Source organism: Planococcus citri, chromosome 4, assembly GCF_950023065.1.
Source record: "Planococcus citri chromosome 4, ihPlaCitr1.1, whole genome shotgun sequence".
In the NCBI taxonomy this organism is placed as follows: Eukaryota; Metazoa; Arthropoda; class Insecta; order Hemiptera; family Pseudococcidae; genus Planococcus; species Planococcus citri.
In genome coordinates this window covers 56,710,343-56,728,018 of record NC_088680.1, presented here as the reverse complement: position 1 = coordinate 56,728,018, position 17,676 = coordinate 56,710,343, and the positions used below count along the sequence as shown (strand labels likewise).

Sequence of the window (17,676 nt, the reverse complement as noted above, 5' to 3'; positions counted from 1 at the left end):
TGCTGTGTAAGAACTATATTTTTAAAAACGTTACAGCTTTCAATAATAAATAACCTTTTGAAACTATCTTAGTTTCAGGTACCTACCAAACGAGTGCATTCGTGAGAATTGAAAAAAAATCAATGATTCGACATTGCAAGAGTTGCCTACCCCATTTCTTCAAAGCGACCATGTGCCCTATGGTCGGTTCTGTGTACGTGCATACACCCATTCGCTCGGAGGCCCTGATAATTTAACTGTGAAAATAGCAACCGAAATTTGGTAAGTGGTATTTGGCAGTAAATTGAAAATTTCAGCATTTAAAGTGTCTGTACCAGCATAATATCTATAATATGAACTCTCAGGATCGACAGGGTCTCGCTGGTGATTCTCATTGATAGAATAATATGATATGTTGTAGCCTCGGAAACCTTCAACGTGATTAGCGCATTCCAACTTCCATCGTACGTCTACAAAATCCGAGCCAACCTTTCCAATCCAAACAGTTTGAATTTTATTTACCTGGTTATAAATACCAGTGCATAAAATCCATTCCATGCCGCTGCTAGAATTCAGTGAATTCGTACTGACAGCGAATTGATAACCAATGTTCTGCTCGGTGGTCAAGTTATGCTTAAAAGCATAGTTGCTCCAGAGTATATCAAATGGTAGATGGATCCATGTGTAGAAGTTAGTACAGGGATATGGGTCACCGTGAGAACTTTTGCACCAGAATAATGTAAAATTGGTGGCTTTTACCTGGTTATGCTCGGATTCTATGTTTAGTAAATCTGATAACACTGTAATTTCATAAACATTGTCTCCAAAACGTCTGAAACCATACACGTAAGGTGTATCCAAGATATCATGTTTTGAGGGTACATGCACGATGGAAGATCGAGGAGCTGAGCCAATCTCGTTTACTGATTTTATATAAAATTTATAAGCGTTGAACGTGAGATTAGAGAATTTGGCCGAAACATTATTCATCGATGTAGGTTTAATATCGACTTTGACATTATTTTCAAACACAGTTATCTGGTACTCGAAATTATCACCATTGTGTTCTTCTGCGGGAATTTGCTTCCAATAAATCATCATGTTTCTATAATTTGAACGTTCAGCATAAATTTCAAATCCACCGGTGTCAGTTTTAGGTGACCGGTAGGGCGCGCATGGGCTAGTTTTTACCAACGCAGAAGCTGCTTTAGACCAAGAATTTATTTTGGATGAGGATAATTTCACGTATACAAAGAACTTATACTCCATATTCGGGTATTTTATGCCGGTTATATTGACTTTTACGAGACCATCTCCTTTCTCTACGTCTTTTGAGTGAAAGTAGATTACATTCCAATGCTTCGAGGAAGGTTGCATATATTTGACTCGATAAAGCAAATCTATATTGGACACGTTCCAAGAACCAATGTTCCATTGCAGGTAAACACTATGAGGTGTTGCATTCAAAGATGTCAAATTACTCGGTTGCGCAAGAACAACGTGATCGTAATGATGCCATCTTGACATTTGGGTAATTTTTCCAAATTGATTATTGCCATTAATGTATATATCCACGAACTCGAAATTTTCTCTATAAGGAGGAGACGTGTTCTTAGTCCACCGACAGTGACCAGGTTCACTCTGATCAGTTGGACAACCGAACATTTCATTTTTACCAGCTTCTTTGGGAATGGAATAATGAATCGAATAATCTGTCTTGATTCCGTTACTAGGCTCGTGCCACCAGCAGTCCAACGCTTCCCAATTGTAACCGAGACATTTAAAGTTGACTACTTTTTTTGGTTTGCTACCGATTAGTACAGAATTTGAACAGATCAGCTGTTCCATTCGAGTTTCAGGCTCATTGGTCAATGATGTTTTTGAGCTGCTGTCGGATGCGTTAGATGTTAGATTACCACCACTGCTGCCGCTCCAGCTGAGCATGCAATAGAAAATCTTCTTTTTGACACTAACAGGTAAATTTTCCACGTACAATCTGGCTGTTGTCGAATTTACGAATGTTACGTGTTCGTTGTCAACCATACGATCTCCTTCTTTAAATCTTATGTCTTTAGAGGTACGATTCCAGGAATTGGTGTCCTTCAATTCCAACGTACAAAAGATTTCTAGAGGCGTTCCTATCTCTAAAACTATATCTGCTTCTGCCTCTGGATCTGGAAGCATGCATGGAGGTGAGATCATTCCTTTACCTGCGACATATTTCTGATTCGAGCTCGAAACACAGCTGGTCCATCCAATAGCCAGGCTGAGTTTCATGAAAAGCCACCAAAAATTGCTAATCGACCGGAGTCTCATGGTAAACATCCCATCAACTAGTAGTTTCCCTGGAAATAACATTCAGGTGCGTGAAAATCGATGGCTGATAAAAGCTAATAAGTTAGGTATAAAATGAAAACAATAGGTACAATTAATGACCACGAATAAGAAAGCTTGAATTTTGAAAAAAATTTTGGATTTGAGAACTGATAAGAAAACCATAATAAATAGTAGGTACATTATTTAACTGAGAAAATAACGAGATTTTCGACGAATTTTCAGGTTTATTTCTCGAGCAAAGCGAGGGATGTGAACCAATATTTTTGAAAACCGTTTATTTTACAAGTTAAGTAAGTGGGTGCCTATCTTTTATAGGTAATCGATAAAAACGATCTAGGATTTAATGCAGTCACAAAACAAGAGAAAAACTTACGTTTGATTATTGAGATTAAAAAAGTCACCGAAAAATAGTCCAATAAGGTGATCTAGAACACCTGCACAGAATTGGCAAGCAGAAAAATAAAATAAGGAAAAAGGAATCGAAATACACGCATGATAACTTGAGATGAACCAAATGATATCAGTAAGCTCTGAGGTAGGAATTCTCTAAGAGAATTGAAATAACCGACTGAGCGCCAACCAAAGTTTAAATAATTTACATATATACCTACTTGAAAGAACAAAAATAACTTCATAACTTCAGCAACGCCATTGTAAACCTAAAAATAGAAAACATAAGTATCTATGTACTCGTACTATGCAGGAAGAACTGTACTGGTTTTCCAGCGCGTAAGATAAACAAGATGCCTGTCTTGAAAATTGAAGGGGCAAAATACGTTTTCAAAATCTAAGAGCGAAAATCCAATTGCCTTCAATGGCCTTTTTCCCATCTTGCCAATTGAAGGGGCTACAAATGATTTTTAATTCCAAAAAATCGTCATGAAAAAAATAAATGTGGAAATAAATAATAAATACCTAGGTAGTGGGTACGTCAAAAAATAAATACATTTTGTTAAGATCATTTTTTCCTACTCTGTACTACATATAAAATTTAAAAAGTTTTTGAAATTCAAAAATTTTTTATTCGCTAAAAATTTTATTAAATATATCAATTTTTGAGTTCCAAAAACTTTTTAGATTTTAGGATAATAGAGCAGGCAAATAGCAGTTTTAAAAAGGAAAAAATTGGCACATAAATTTTTTCTTCGGGAATGTGTTCAGACGAACCCCCTGAACTACCAAAAAAAACCCGAACCTCCTAACCCTGGAGCTAATTTTTTTAGGGGGCTAAAACCGGTTCCGATTTACGTTTTTTGCGATTTACTCCGAAAATATTAGGTTTACGAGAAAAACTACCATGACGAAAAATGTTCCCCTTCAAATTCTCGACAATTTGATACTACGCTCGATACCCATCCCTCAAGAGGGGTGTCTGAAAAAAGGGGTGGAAAGAGTAGGTGTTTGAAAAAAAGTCAGTCCAATAAATTGATCAAAGTTACCACTTAATATCATTCGTTTTCGCTCAAATTTTTTTTACAAAGTCTACTCACCCAACTATTAGTCACACCACCATTGATTGGTCTTCATCCCTCCCAAGGGGTTGGTGGGGGATGCTTGGTTTTTCAAGTAACACACAACTGAATCATATATTTGAAAAACGAATCTGGACATGCAATATATCGAATGGTATGTTTTCGAGGTCGCTGAATACGAATACCAACTTATTTTCTGGGTCCAACCCCTCAAAGCCCCTCTGTGCCCCAAAAAGGGGGTTAAAATTTTGAAAAATCGTGAAAAGTCGAGTGATATATCGAATGGTATGTTTTCGAGGTCGCTGAGTACGAATATGAACTTGTTTTTTGTGTCCCCCCCCCCACCCCAATGTTCCTCTGGGCCCCAACAAGGGGGCCAAAATTTCAAAAAATCATCAAAAAGTCGAGTGATATATCAAATGAAATGTTTTTGAGGTCGCCATGCAGGCGCAAATATGAACTTATTTTTGGGTCCCACCCCACAATATGCCTCTGTGTCAAAAAAAAGGGCCAAATTTTGAAAAATCATGGAAAGTAGAGTTATATATCGAATGGTATGTTTTTGAGGTCGCTGAGTACGAGTATGAACTTATTTTTCGTGTCCAACCTCACAATGTCCCTCTTCGCTCCAAAAAAGGGGTCAAATTTTGAAAAATCATGAAAAGTCGAGTTATAAGTATATGGAATGGTATGTTTTCAAGATCGCTGAACACATATTTTTAGAATCAAAAGCACAATGGTTCTCAGCCCCAAAGAAGTTGACGTGAAAACATGGTGTGATCTTTTTCTTTAAAGATTCACACCATTATTTTTGAAAAAATTCTGAAAATTCATCTCAAAAATACTGATTGGACTAACTTTCGGCGGGAGGAGGGGAGATGTAAGTAGAGCTACTCGCATTGCCAAGGTATTATTGGGATCGCTGTTCAAAAAGTTTGAACGCTCATTTTGCAAAGAAAACATTTTACATCTCAAGATTTTTCTTTAAAACGCTCACTCACCTACTTGCAGGTTTTGATTATTTTTCAATAGAAAATAAAATGGAACTAGGACTTTCACTGTGTTGTCGAATTTCATTGAAATAAAATGTATAATCATCCAACTAATTTCTATTTTTAAATTTTGTCTAGGTTCTTACGTGCCACTCGAATTATATTTTCATGTGTTTAAATGAAATTAATCATTTATAATGTTTCTTTTTTTGCTGAAAAAACTCATAAATTGATGAAAAATTTCAAAATAGAATCCCGAAAACACACCATTCGATATATAACTCTACTTTCCATGATTTTTCAAAATTTGGCCCTTTTTTTGGGCACAGAGGGATATTGTGGGGTGGGACCCAAAAATAAGTTCATATTTGCGCCTGCATGGCGACCTCAAAAACATTTCATTTGATATATCACTCGACTTTTTGATGATTTTTTGAAATTTTGGCCCCCTTGTTGGGGCCCAGAGGAACATTGGGGTGGGGGGGTGGGACACAAAAAACAAGTTCATATTCGTACTCAGCGACCTCGAAAACATACCATTCGATATATCACTCGACTTTTCACGATTTTTCAAAATTTTAACCCCCTTTTTGCGGCACAGAGGGGCTTTGAGGAGTTGGACCCAGAAAATAAGTTGGTATTCGTATTCAGCGACCTCGAAAACATACCATTCGATATATTGCATGTCCAGATTCGTTTTTCAAATATATGATTCAGTTGTGTGTTACTTGAAAAACCAAGCATCCCCCACCAACCCCTTGGGAGGGATGAAGACCAATCAATGGTGGTGTGACTAATAGTTGGGTGAGTAGACTTTGTAAAAAAAATTTGAGCGAAAACGAATGATATTAAGTGGTAACTTTGATCAATTTATTGGACTGACTTTTTTTCAAACACCTACTCTTTCCACCCCTTTTTTCAGACACCCCTCTTGAGGGATGGGTATCGAGCGTAGTATCAAATTGTCGAGAATTTGAAGGGGAACATTTTTCGTCATGGTAGTTTTTCTCGTAAACCTAATATTTTCGGAGTAAATCGCAAAAAACGTAAATCGGAACCGGTTTTAGCCCCCTAAAAAAATTAGCTCCAGGGTTAGGAGGTTCGGGTTTTTTTGGTAGTTCAGGGGGTTCGTCAGAACACATTCCCGAAGAAAAAATTTATGTGCCAATTTTTTCCTTTTCGCCCTCGCTTTTTTACGTTATTTTCCTGCTCTATAAGAAAAAAAAATATGATCATATCCTAACAACATTTGTTCATTTTTTAACGTAAGTAGTATTCATTACTACCGCGTTTATTTTGTTCATCAGGATTTTTTGAAATTAAAAAATAAAAATCATTTTTAACCCCTTTAATTTGCATAAGCAAAAAGTCATGGTATGTAATTTTGTTCATATGTGAGGGCGCATACGGAAAGGGACCTAACGACCAAAACAAAAAAAAAAAAAAGTTCTCTGAAATTGTTGTAGGAACCCTTTACAGAGTTCCTACAACAATTTCAGAGAACTTTTTTTTTTTTTGGTCGTTAGGTCCCTTTCCGTATGCGCCCTCACATATAATGGCAAATCGGCAATAGGAATAATTGCACCCCCTGCCTATCTTTTGGGACAACTTTTTTCTTAAAGGGGACATCTTATAGAACATTTTAAAGCAAACTGGACAAAAAAAAGGTTGGCTTTACTGAGATTGACAGGTCGGCCGAAATCGTAGATTTTGCTTTTCCAACATAGAACTTGCATGACATTTTTTGAACTGGACAACTCTGATCGTCAGCACGCAAAAATTTATCATAGGCCAAAATTTCAAGTGCTATAGTGTATTTTTCGATTTTTAATGAATTTTGGAAAATCAAAATTTTACTAAATTAACCCGGAAATCTGAAATTTTGTATATCGAAAAATCGACAACAAAAATTTGAGGAGGGTACATGACTAATTTTTTTCAAATATATCGTCATACCTTCAGATACATCGAGGATTTTTTGTTGTATGAAACCGTGATGGAAGCTAGGATGAAAGTTGTCCTTGCCTGCATGTATTTTTTTCCATAATTACTTTTCATGTTTAGGTATAATTGTTTGCTTGATACGTGAATGATGTATATTTATACCGTTAGGTACATTCTTGTATAAATATTGCTCTTGGATTTGCGTTTGTCTCCATAATAACCAACTTGAATACCTAAGTATTATTTTTCTAGTTCACTAAGTATGGGAGTTCACCTCTTACAAGGGAACCGCTTGAGGTGTCACCCTCCGATTTGAACGGGACCGCGATTTTTGGAAAGAGCATAGTCTAAAACCCCCGAAACCAAATTTTCAGCTGCCCAAGTTCATTTTTCGATTTTTGGCGAATTTTGGAAACTTCAAAATTGACTGTTTTTGGCGATTTATGCTTTTTTTAAAAAAGTACGTAGGTACTTGATCAATAAAAATGGTCAAAATAAGTCTCAAAACTAATATTAATTACCCAAATCCAAATTTCACCATTCCCAGCCATTCTGGAGCCTCCAGCGCTATTTTTCAATTTCTCCAGAATTTTACATTTGCTCCTGAAGGCGTGAATATGCAGTTGGGCAGCTAAAAATCGAGTTGTGTATTATACTCGACCTGTTTAACGAGTTTATCTGCATTTGAGCCGATTTTGGGAGTGACACCTCAAAAGTGGCTTTTTGACCAGCTTTTTTCAAAATTAAAAAATCAAAAAAATCAAAAGATAACCGTTTGTGAGGAAATTTTTGAAATTTGCGCGAATCACTGTATTTCTTTAAGAACTAACCCCCGGAGCGCAAATTTTACCATTTCCAGCCGTTTTGGAGCGAGAATGACACCTCAAAAAACCACTCTTGAGGTGTCACTCTCAAAATCCGCTGAAATGTGGATAAACTCGTTAAACAGGTCGAAAGTATTATACAACTCGATTTTTAGCTGCCTAACTTCATATTCACGCCTTCTGGAACAAATTCAAAATTCTGGAGAAATTGAAAAATCACGCTGGAGGGTCCAGAATGGCAGGAAATTGTGAAATTTAGATTTGGGGGGTTAGTTTTGGACAAAATACAGCGATTCGCGTAAATATCGAAAATTTCCACACAAACGGGAAACTTTTGATTTTTTGGATTTTTCAATTTTGAAAAAAGCTTGTCAAAAAACCACTTTTGAGGTGTCACTCTCAAAATCGGCTCAAATGCGGATACACTCGTTAAACAGGTCGAGTGTAATATACAACTCGATTTTTAGTTCCCTAACTTCATATTCACGCCTTCTGGAGCAAATTCAGAGTTCTGGAGAAATTGAAAAATAGCGCTGGAGGCTCCAGAATGGCTGGAAATTGTGAATTTTGGAATTGGGGGGTTAGCTTTGGACAAAATACAGCGATTCGTGTGAATTTCAAAAATTTCCACACAAACGGGAAACTTTTGATTTTTTGGTTTTTTAATTTTGGAAAAAGCTGGTCAAAAAGGCACTTTTGAGGTGTCACTCTCAAAATCGGCTCAAATGTGGATAAACTCGTTAAACATGTCGAGTGTAATATACAACTCGATTTTTAGCTGCCCAACTTCATATTCACGCCTTATTCTAGAGTAAATTCAAAATTCTGGAGAAATTGAAAAATCGCGCTGGAGGCTCCAGACTGGCTGGGAATGGTGAAATTTGGATTTGGGTAATTAATATTAGTTTTGGGACTGATTTTGACCATTTTTATTGATCAAGTAGATACGTACTTTTTTTTAAAAAAAAGCATAAATCGCCAAAAACAGTCAATTTTGAAATTTCAAAAATTTGCCAAAAATTGAAAAATGAACTTGGGCAGCTGAAAATTTGGTTTTGGGGGTTTTAGACTATGCTCTTTCTAAGAATCGCGGCCCCATTTAAATCGGAGTGTGACACCTCCAGAGGTTCCCTTGTTAGTATTTTGATTTATCATGTTGAAATGTTTGCGATCTACCTACTTTTTTTTTTTTAGTGAATTTGTCGTGTTTTTACTCATTTTGTATTGAGTAGGTACCTATTGTCAGTTTGTTACATTTTAATTTTTTTTGCAGGTCTTTTACCTATTTCAGTTGCTCATCTACTCTAGTTTTAATATTCTGTTATGTTGCTCCAATGTTATTTTTCGTTTGGTTACTTATGTGTAAGTATGTAATTTTTTTTTTTTCAAAGATTTTGCTCATGTATCTGAGTAAGATTTTCGATCTTAGCTAGATGGGTAGTATTATCGTCTGTCTCTAGTTAAATACTTACTTATGCACTTTTGGAAATGACCACCTCGATGCTCATGAATATTTATCCGAAAATTGGCGAAATTGCTCTTATGGTTAGCTCTTGAAAATTATCATCGAGAAAAAGCAAAGATATTGCGCAGTATCAACGTAATATTTGGAACTTTTTTTTGGGGTCTGATTGGTGTTTGATTTTTTCCTAAAATTTTTTAGGTATATTATTCTATCGCTATTCTGATTTTCGACAATGTTTCTGTCTTTCTTTCTTTCTTTTTCTTTTTTTTTTTTTTTTTTTTTTTTTTTTTTTTTGTTACAATAATGGTGTTTGCTAATTATGTTTTATTAGTACGTAGTCATTTACATCTTTGAATAAGTATGTTATGTATGAAAATTCTAAGTTACCTATGTGTATAACTTGTGTGGTATATTGAGTAGTTCTAGTCTTCTTATCAAATCAAATCAAATCAAATCAAATTAACTTTATTTTTTGCAATAGGCAGGCATTGCTGCATTTACAAAGTCGACTTATGTACTAACAGTGTATAGGAAATGATAAAGATATAAAAAAATGAATAATAAAATAAATAATAATTATGAAATAAAATGAAATGAATGTGCCATGTACAGCAATAGACGCCTTCAATGAAAATAATAGAAACCAAAATAATAAAAATAAATAAAAAAGCAACATAGGTAATTGTAATAAATCAGAAAAAATACATTTGTGGAACTCCTTGCTCAACTGGGTATTGTTCAGAGAAATGGTATTCTCCATTTATATCTTCTGTCTTAACAATTTGAGTTCTATTTTTGAGAAAGGATGTGGTCCAGTCCAAAGCCACCCCTCTAATACCATAATTTTCTAGTTTACCTCGCAATATTTTAGGATCAATCATATCAAATCAGGAGTGTGTAGTCAATAAAAAAAATGTATTTTGTGGGGTTTTATTTCTTCGACAGGGAAGAAGAGAATAATGGTAACCCGAATTCCAGGGGGAAAAAGTTGAAGATTTTCCTTTCATTTTCTAATAAGAATGCGAAGATGAAGTGATGAAACTAGCACAGGAAGAATACCCGAAATAAATAAATTCCCGGTAAAAATTATTCTGCAAAAATATCGATAGGCAACCAATTAAACTGTACCTTACGAAAGGTCGTGGGTCCTGGACGCCGTTTGAACTCGTAATTTTGGAATAATCGCCTACCCCCATTTCACTCAAGTGACCATACGTATGCCCTATGGTAGGTTCAGTGTACGTGCGTACACCCACTCACTCCACGGTCCTAATAATTCACCAGTGAAAATAGCCACAGAAAATTTGTAAGGGGTATTTGACAGTAAATCTTTAATTTCAACATTAAGAACGCTTGTACCCTCATAATAATATTCTAAATATTGTGCTGTAGATTTGACAGTATCTTGCGGGTGATTCTCAGTGATAGGATAATATGATATGTTGTAGCCTTGAAAACCTTTCACATGATTGGCGCATTCCAACTGCCATCGTATGTCTACAAAATCCGAGCCAACCGTTCCAATCCAAATATTTTGAATTTTATTTACCTGGTTGTAAATACCAGTGCATAGAATCCATTCCATGCCACTGCTAGAGTTGCGTGAATTTGTACTGACAGCGAATTGATAACCAATGTCCTGCTCGGTGGTCAAGTTATGCTTAAAAGCGTAATTGCCCCACAATATATCAACTGGTAGATGGATCCATGTGAAGAAGTTAGTACAGGGACTTGGATCACCGTGATGACTTTTGCACCAGAATAATGTAAAATTGGTGACTGTGATTTGGTAATGATGGAATTCTACGTCTCGTATATCTGATAACACTGTAATTTCCTTTAAATTGTCTCCAAAACGTATTATATCATTCATGAAGGGTACAGGCAAGATATCATGTTTTGAGGGTACATGTACGATGGAAGATCGAGGAGCTGAGCCAATCTCGTTTACTGATTTAATATAAAATGTATAAGCGTTGAACGAGAGATCAGAGAATTTGGCCGAAAAATTATTCATCGAAATAGGCTTAATATCGACTTTGATATCGTTTTCAAACACAGTTATTTGGTACTCGAAATTATCACCATTATATTCTTCTGCGGGGATTTGCTTCCAATAAAGAATCATGTTTCTGAAATTTGATCGTTCACCATAAATTTCAAATCCACCTGTGTCAGTTTTAGGTGACCGGTAGGGTGCGCATGGGCTAGTTTTCACCAGCAAAGAAGCTGCTTTAGACCAAGGATTTTTCATGGATAAGGATAATTTCACGTATACAAAGAACTTATACTCCATATTCGGGTACTTTATGCCGGTTATGTTGACTTTTACGTAACCATCTTGTTTCTCTACATCTTTTGAGTGAAAGTAGATTACATTCCAATGCTTTGAAGAAGGCTGCTTATATTTGACTCGATAAAGTAAATCTATACTGGACACGTTCCAAGAACCAATGTGCCATTGCAGATAAACACTGTGAGGTGTTGCATTCAAAGATGTCAAATTACTCGGTTGCGCGAGAACAACGTGAGCGTAATGATGCCATCTGGACATTTGGGTAATGTTTCCAAATTGGTTATCGCCATTAATGTAAAAGTTCACGAATTCGAAATTTTCTCTATAAGGAGGAGACGTATTCTTAGTCCACCGACAGTGACCAGGTTCACTCTGATCAGTTGGACAACCGAACATTTCATTTTTACCAGCTTCTTTGGGAATGGAATAATGTATCGAATAATCTGTCTGGATTCCGTTACTAGGCTCGTGCCACCAGCAATCCAACGCTTCCCAATTGTAACCGAGACATTTAAAGTTGACTACTTTTTTTGGTTTGCTACCGATTAGTACAGAATTTGAACAGATCAGCTGTTCCATTCGAGTTTCAGGCTCATTGGTCAATGATGTTTTTGAGCTGCTGTCGGATGCGTTAGATGTTAGATTACCACCACTGCTGCCGCTCCAGCTGAGCATGCAATAGAAAATCTTCTTTTTGACAGTAACAGATAAATTTTCCACGAGTAATCTGGCTGTTGTCGAATTTACTAATGTTACGCACTCGTTGTCCACCATACGATCTCCTTCATGAAATCTTATGTCTTTAGAGGTTTGATTCCAGGAATTGATATCCTTCAATTCTAATGTACAAAAGATCTCTAGAGGTGTTCCGATCTCTAAAACTATATCTGCTTCTGCCTCTGGATCTGGAAGCATGCATGGAGGTGAGATGATTCCTTTACCTGCGACATATTTCTGATTCGAGCTCGAAATACAGCTCGTCAATCCAATAGCCAGGCTGAGTTTCATGAAAAGACACCAAAAATTGCTAATTGACCGGAGTCTCATGGTAAACGTTCCATCAACTATTAGTTTCCCTGGAAATAACATTCAGGTGCGTGAAAATCGATGGCTGATAAAAACTAATAAGTTAGGTATAAAATGAAAACAATAGATAAGTACAAATGACCACGAATAAGAAAGCTTGATTTTTGAAAAAGTACATATTTGGATTTTAGAACTGATAAATTCCATTTTATAATCGATAATCATTTTAAGGAAAAAAGGTTTTAACAAACAATCTAGGATTTAATACAGTAACAAAACACAGCGAAAAAATGGAATGAAAACTTACGTTTGATTATTTGATATAAAAAAATACACCGAAAAATAGTCCAATAGATCAATGTGATCTTGAACACCACAGCATTGGCAAGAAGAAAAATGAAATAAGGAAAATGGAATCGGAATACACGAATGATAACTTGAGAAGAAAGAAACAAATTTGATATCACTATCAGTAAGCTCTGAGGTAGGTATTGTCTAAAAGAATTTGAAATAACCAAGTGCCAAAGGCCAAACCAATGTTTACAAATTTTATAGAGCTATCTACTTGAATAAACAAAAATAACTTCCGCAACGCCATTGAATACTTAAAAATAGAAAATATAAGTAAATCTATCTAACTATGTATGAAGAACTCTACATGGTGTCCGGGGAGTGGTGGTACAATAAACTTCAGTTTTGGATTATAACCGGGTACGAGTAACAAAAAAAAATGTATAAGATAAACAAGTTGCCTATTTTGAAAATTAAAGGGGCAAAATTATTTTTCAAAAACCAAGATCCAAAATCCAATTTTGACCATGAGGTCGGTATAGTACTTTGGAAAATGAACCAAATTACCTATTATGAATTTTTGCTCAACTTGCAAATTGAAGTACCTATACCTGGCTAGCTACAAAATTTCAAAAAATCGTGACGAAAAAAATAATTCCGAAAATGAATATTACGTGAAAAAATAAACAAACTCTGTTATGATCAATTTTTTCCCTATTCTAAAATTTAAAAAGTATTCGGAATTCAAAATTTTTTTATTCGCGAAAAATGTCATTAAATTAGCAATTTCTGAGTTTCAAAAACTTTTTAAATTTTGGAGTAAGACAAAAAATGATTGAAATAAAATTATTTTTTTTAATTGAGATTTTTTGAAATTAAAAATCATTTGTAGCCCTTTTAATTTGCAAGTTGGGCAAAAAGTCATAAATAGGTCATTTTGTTCATATTCATATGGCATATGACTATAGGAATAATTGCACCCCCCCCCCTGCCGATCACTGGAGAACTTTTTTCCAATAGGGGACATCTTGGAGAACATTTTAAAGCAAACTTGTCAACGTAAAAGAAGTTGAATTTACTTACAAGATGGGTGCCATTTTGATAGATAGGTCAACTTATGCCTTTAAATGCAATTTGCGGTAGTTTCATGTCCGTTTGGTTGCCTACGACAAACAGGTAAGGAGTAGGAAACCAGATGAGGCGAATTTCTTATATATGTACAGCGCTAAAAATGTTGTTAAATTAACCTATTTAATAATACTTATTAGAGATTATCTTCAGCAGATGCTACTACTCAACACTACGAATGTAGTGTACGAAGTCCAATTACACAACATATCTATACTTACTAATAATTGTTAAATTATCGCACTGGTAAGTTTTATCAGTCGACTAGTCGTTATCGCCTATGTAAATAAATTTTGACGATTTAATTTACGACTTTAAATTTCCTAATGGTGGTTTAAAACTTTATTCAGTATGACTGACTGTGACATCTTTCAGTGCAGTGTAATCAAACTTGTTTTAATCAACCCATTTGAAGTAGACGTACCCAGTGCAATGGACCAGGCAAGAAACTCAGACTCTTCATTTATTATGTATTAGGTATAATGATTAAGTAATAGGTCATTCTAATTCACAAGCTATAGCCTCTTTAAAAATTTGTTCTTTTTTTTCACTTGTTCTGGTCAAAAATTCATCGCTGAATGTTCTGAAAATTGTAAAAAATAATCCATTTTTGCTCATCGTTCCATCAAATATCCAAATACCTATACCTACCGAATAACTACTCGTTAAAGATTGAAAATTTTGCGAAACGTTTTTCAAATGTTGGAAAAAATGTAAATATTTGATGCATATTTCAAACTGCTATCATAAAAAGGGAAGCTTCAACATAATTTTTAATTTGTATAAGGCGTAGGAGTTTTTTTTCAATTTTTTTAAACGCATTTTCTTTGTAAATTTTTTCTCTATTTCGGCTAGAAAAATTTTTTTCGCACCACTTTTACGGTTCTACTGAGTGGTTAAGAATTTTCAAATCATCCACTTTTTGTGTAAGCAAATTCGTGTTTTGAAAATTAATGTTATTTTCTCAAATATTTCACAATTAGTGGTGCCAAAAGGTCAAAACCAAAACATCGAAAAATCATTTTTCAGAAACTGAAGAAATATTTTGGAACGCAGTGGTGCCAATTTTTCGATCATTATTGCCAATTTCAAAAACTTGAGAAAAATGGGTAGGCAGCTAAAAACTTATGATTTTGATAGCATTTGCCTTGTATGTGAGTGAACGCAAAATCTCGAATACTATCTTTTGGAACTGAGAAATTTTTCCTTAAAACTGATTGTGTTGGGGTTAAAGTGAAAAAAATTACCAAAAAAACACGTTTTTGGTTTACTACTGACACATTGAATTTTCTTACATTTGAGCCAATTTCCGAGCTGATGAGCAAAAAATTTTTAAAAATCAGGGAATTAATTCTGTTCAGAGGGGAATTCTTGAAATTTGCACATGTGTGTTTTTCATTTATGATCGAATCCCCAAATCCGAATTTTGCCATTCTGAGCCATTCTGGAGGATCTAGCACAATTTTTGATTTCTTTAGAATTTCAAAATTTTCCTAGAAAAAAACATGTATTACACTAACAGATTTATTTCGATAAATTCAACAGGTATATGCCACTACAAAATTTCAATCATCCTGTTTTACGTATGCAGCCTGTCAATATTTGGTAACCTTCCGTTTCAATTCGATGTTGTGAAAATTATGAAAACATCAATAAGCATGAAATGGAATGGACAACGTTGAATTCAACAACCTGCTCGACTACTTCAAGATAAAATATAAAATGAAACTAGGTATGAAGTTGAACTTTTTTTTTGAATCATTAACTATGGATCATCATCAGTTTCTATTTACAAAAAAACGCTAACAAAATGATAATTGATAACATAATAACTCTTCTTCTGCATAACTTGAAACTGAAAATTGTAACTTCTTCTGTGGTTTGCAGCTTCGCTTCCTCTTCATCCGCTTCGCTGCTGGCTTCTTCTTCGACGGTTGTTGGTTTGCAAGTTTCGCTTCCTCTTCGTCAGTTTCGCTGCTGGATTCTTCTGCAATGGGTCAGTGAATCGGTCAAATCGGGCATGGGCATGCCTGGCTCATGCACCTATAAGTACAATGTGCCACTTGAAAGGCCCGATCTCACTACTACGAGTAGTTAGCTCCTGCTCCGTTCGGATACTTGATCAGTCAGCGTCACTGGAATAATAAGCACTTCAATTGGATATCCTGCAAGAATTGAAAACATTTCAATAAAAAAAAAAATGGAAGTGTAAATTCAGAATCTTATGCTTTAAAAAAAAATTATTAGCATATTATGCAGCTTTCAATGTGTAGTGTGTACTTTCAGAATTTATAAATACTCTGATACCTACTTTTCTTCACTTTATTAATTGATTTTCATAATTTTTTTCATATTTCATAAATTGAGCGATTTTTTGTATGGGTACATAAATAAGAATCCCTAAATTTTTTCATCTTTATTTTGATACAATGTTTTTTACAATATGTATCGAGAAAAAGTGTTATTAAAAAATAAGACAAGTGCAAAGCAGCAAAAAACATCTTTAAATATTATTTCGGGAAATATATAATCGCACGACAGAAAAGGGTGTTTGAACGACACCAGCAAACGACAAAAAATGCTGTGGTAGCAACAAGTTAGGTCTTTACAACGACAGGTTTTCAAATTTCAACGACAAATTAATGAGTCAGAGCGACTATTTTTAATTATTAATCACGACAAGTCCTCCCGACAAAAAAGGATGTCTACGCGACAGAATAAAATTTTAAACGACAGAACAATTCATCCAATTGCAAAACTTTTTTTTCTGTCGTTCAATTTCTTTTTTAGTCGGGCATTTCATTTATTTGTCGGGCCTGTCGTTTAGACCACCTTTTCTGTCCTGCGATTCACCTATTCTGTCCTAACGATAAATCATACCCTATTATTTCTACAGTATGACACAAAAGTAGTGCTTGAAAATTTCAGGCCCATGCACAGGGTGTTCACAAATTGAAAAATCGGTTTAGGTCAAAAAATTCAAACTGGTTTTTATTGGCGCAATGTATTCTACACAATAAGGCGACAAAAATATGATATAAATTTATTGAAACCGGTTCATTAATTTGCAACCAGTTAACAAAAAATGCCCAAAAATTGTAGATAGAGAAAAAAGCTTGAAACAATAGTTGTAGAGCGTGAAAAATTACACAATTCTGCCTAATCAAATTTTGAAACCGGTTCATTGGTTCGTATTTAGCAACCAGTTTATGACAATCGCCTAAAAATTGGAGATAGAGAAAAAAGCTTGAAACGAAAGTTGTAAAGCCGGAAGCGTGAAAAATTGAACCATTTCCGCTGATCGGATTTTGAAACCGGTTCATCAGTTTGCAACCAGTTGACAAAAATTCCCCAAAAATTGTAGATAGAGAAAAAAGCTTGAAACAAAAGTTGTAGAGCGTGAAAAATTACACAATTCTGCCTAATCAAATTTTGAAACCGGTTCATTGGTTCGTATTTAGCAACCAGTTAATGACAATCACCTAAAAATTGAAGATAGAGAAAAAAGCTTTAAACAAAAGTTTTAGAGCGTGAAAAATTGAGAAAAAAGCTTGAAGCGTGAAGAATTACACAATTCTGCCTAATAACATTTTGAAACCGGTTCATTGGTTTGTATTTAGCAACCAGTTTATGACAATCACCCGAAAATTGGAGATAGAGAAAAAAGCTTCAAACAAAATTTTTAGAGCGTGAAAAATTGAACCATTTCCGCTGATTGGATTTTGAAACCGGTTCATCAGTTTGCAACCAGTTGACAAAAATTCCCCAAAAATTGTATGTAGATAGAGAAAAAAGCTTGAAACAAAAGTTGTACAGCGTGAAGAATTACACAATTCTGTTCAACCAAATTTTGAAACCAGTTCATTGGTTCTCATTTAGCAACCAGTTTATGACAATTACATAAAAATTGGAGATGGAGAAA

General features: G+C 34.9%; 2 protein-coding genes and 1 long non-coding RNA gene across 4 annotated transcripts; 1 reads left to right on the top strand and 2 right to left on the bottom strand.

Annotated features, from left to right (window-relative positions):
* Positions 1-12: 12 nt before the first annotated feature.
* LOC135844737 (cytokine receptor-like) lies at positions 13-2,869 on the bottom strand. The gene is made up of 2 exons (XM_065363063.1): positions 2,690-2,869; positions 13-2,324 (listed from the first exon to the last, which is right to left on the bottom strand). Exon 2 carries the CDS (start codon positions 2,302-2,304, stop codon positions 178-180), a length of 2,127 nt encoding a protein of 708 aa, XP_065219135.1. The 5' UTR covers positions 2,305-2,324; positions 2,690-2,869; the 3' UTR covers positions 13-177.
* A 6,395-nt stretch (positions 2,870-9,264) lies between these two features.
* On the bottom strand, positions 9,265-12,843 carry LOC135843539 (cytokine receptor-like). The gene is made up of 2 exons (XM_065361474.1): positions 12,643-12,843; positions 9,265-12,385 (listed from the first exon to the last, which is right to left on the bottom strand). The coding sequence occupies exon 2, from the start codon at positions 12,354-12,356 to the stop codon at positions 10,236-10,238; it is 2,121 nt and encodes a 706-aa protein (XP_065217546.1). The 5' UTR covers positions 12,357-12,385; positions 12,643-12,843; the 3' UTR covers positions 9,265-10,235.
* Positions 12,844-13,996: 1,153 nt separating this feature from the next.
* Positions 13,997-16,064, top strand: LOC135843293 (uncharacterized). Of its 2 annotated transcripts, none has more exons than XR_010558296.1 (3): positions 13,997-14,231; positions 15,300-15,486; positions 15,642-16,064. It is a non-coding gene; the product is annotated as an uncharacterized LOC135843293 (long non-coding RNA). The 2 variants fall into 2 exon arrangements; XR_010558297.1 differs by having other exon boundaries at positions 13,998-14,195.
* Positions 16,065-17,676: the final 1,612 nt, after the last annotated feature.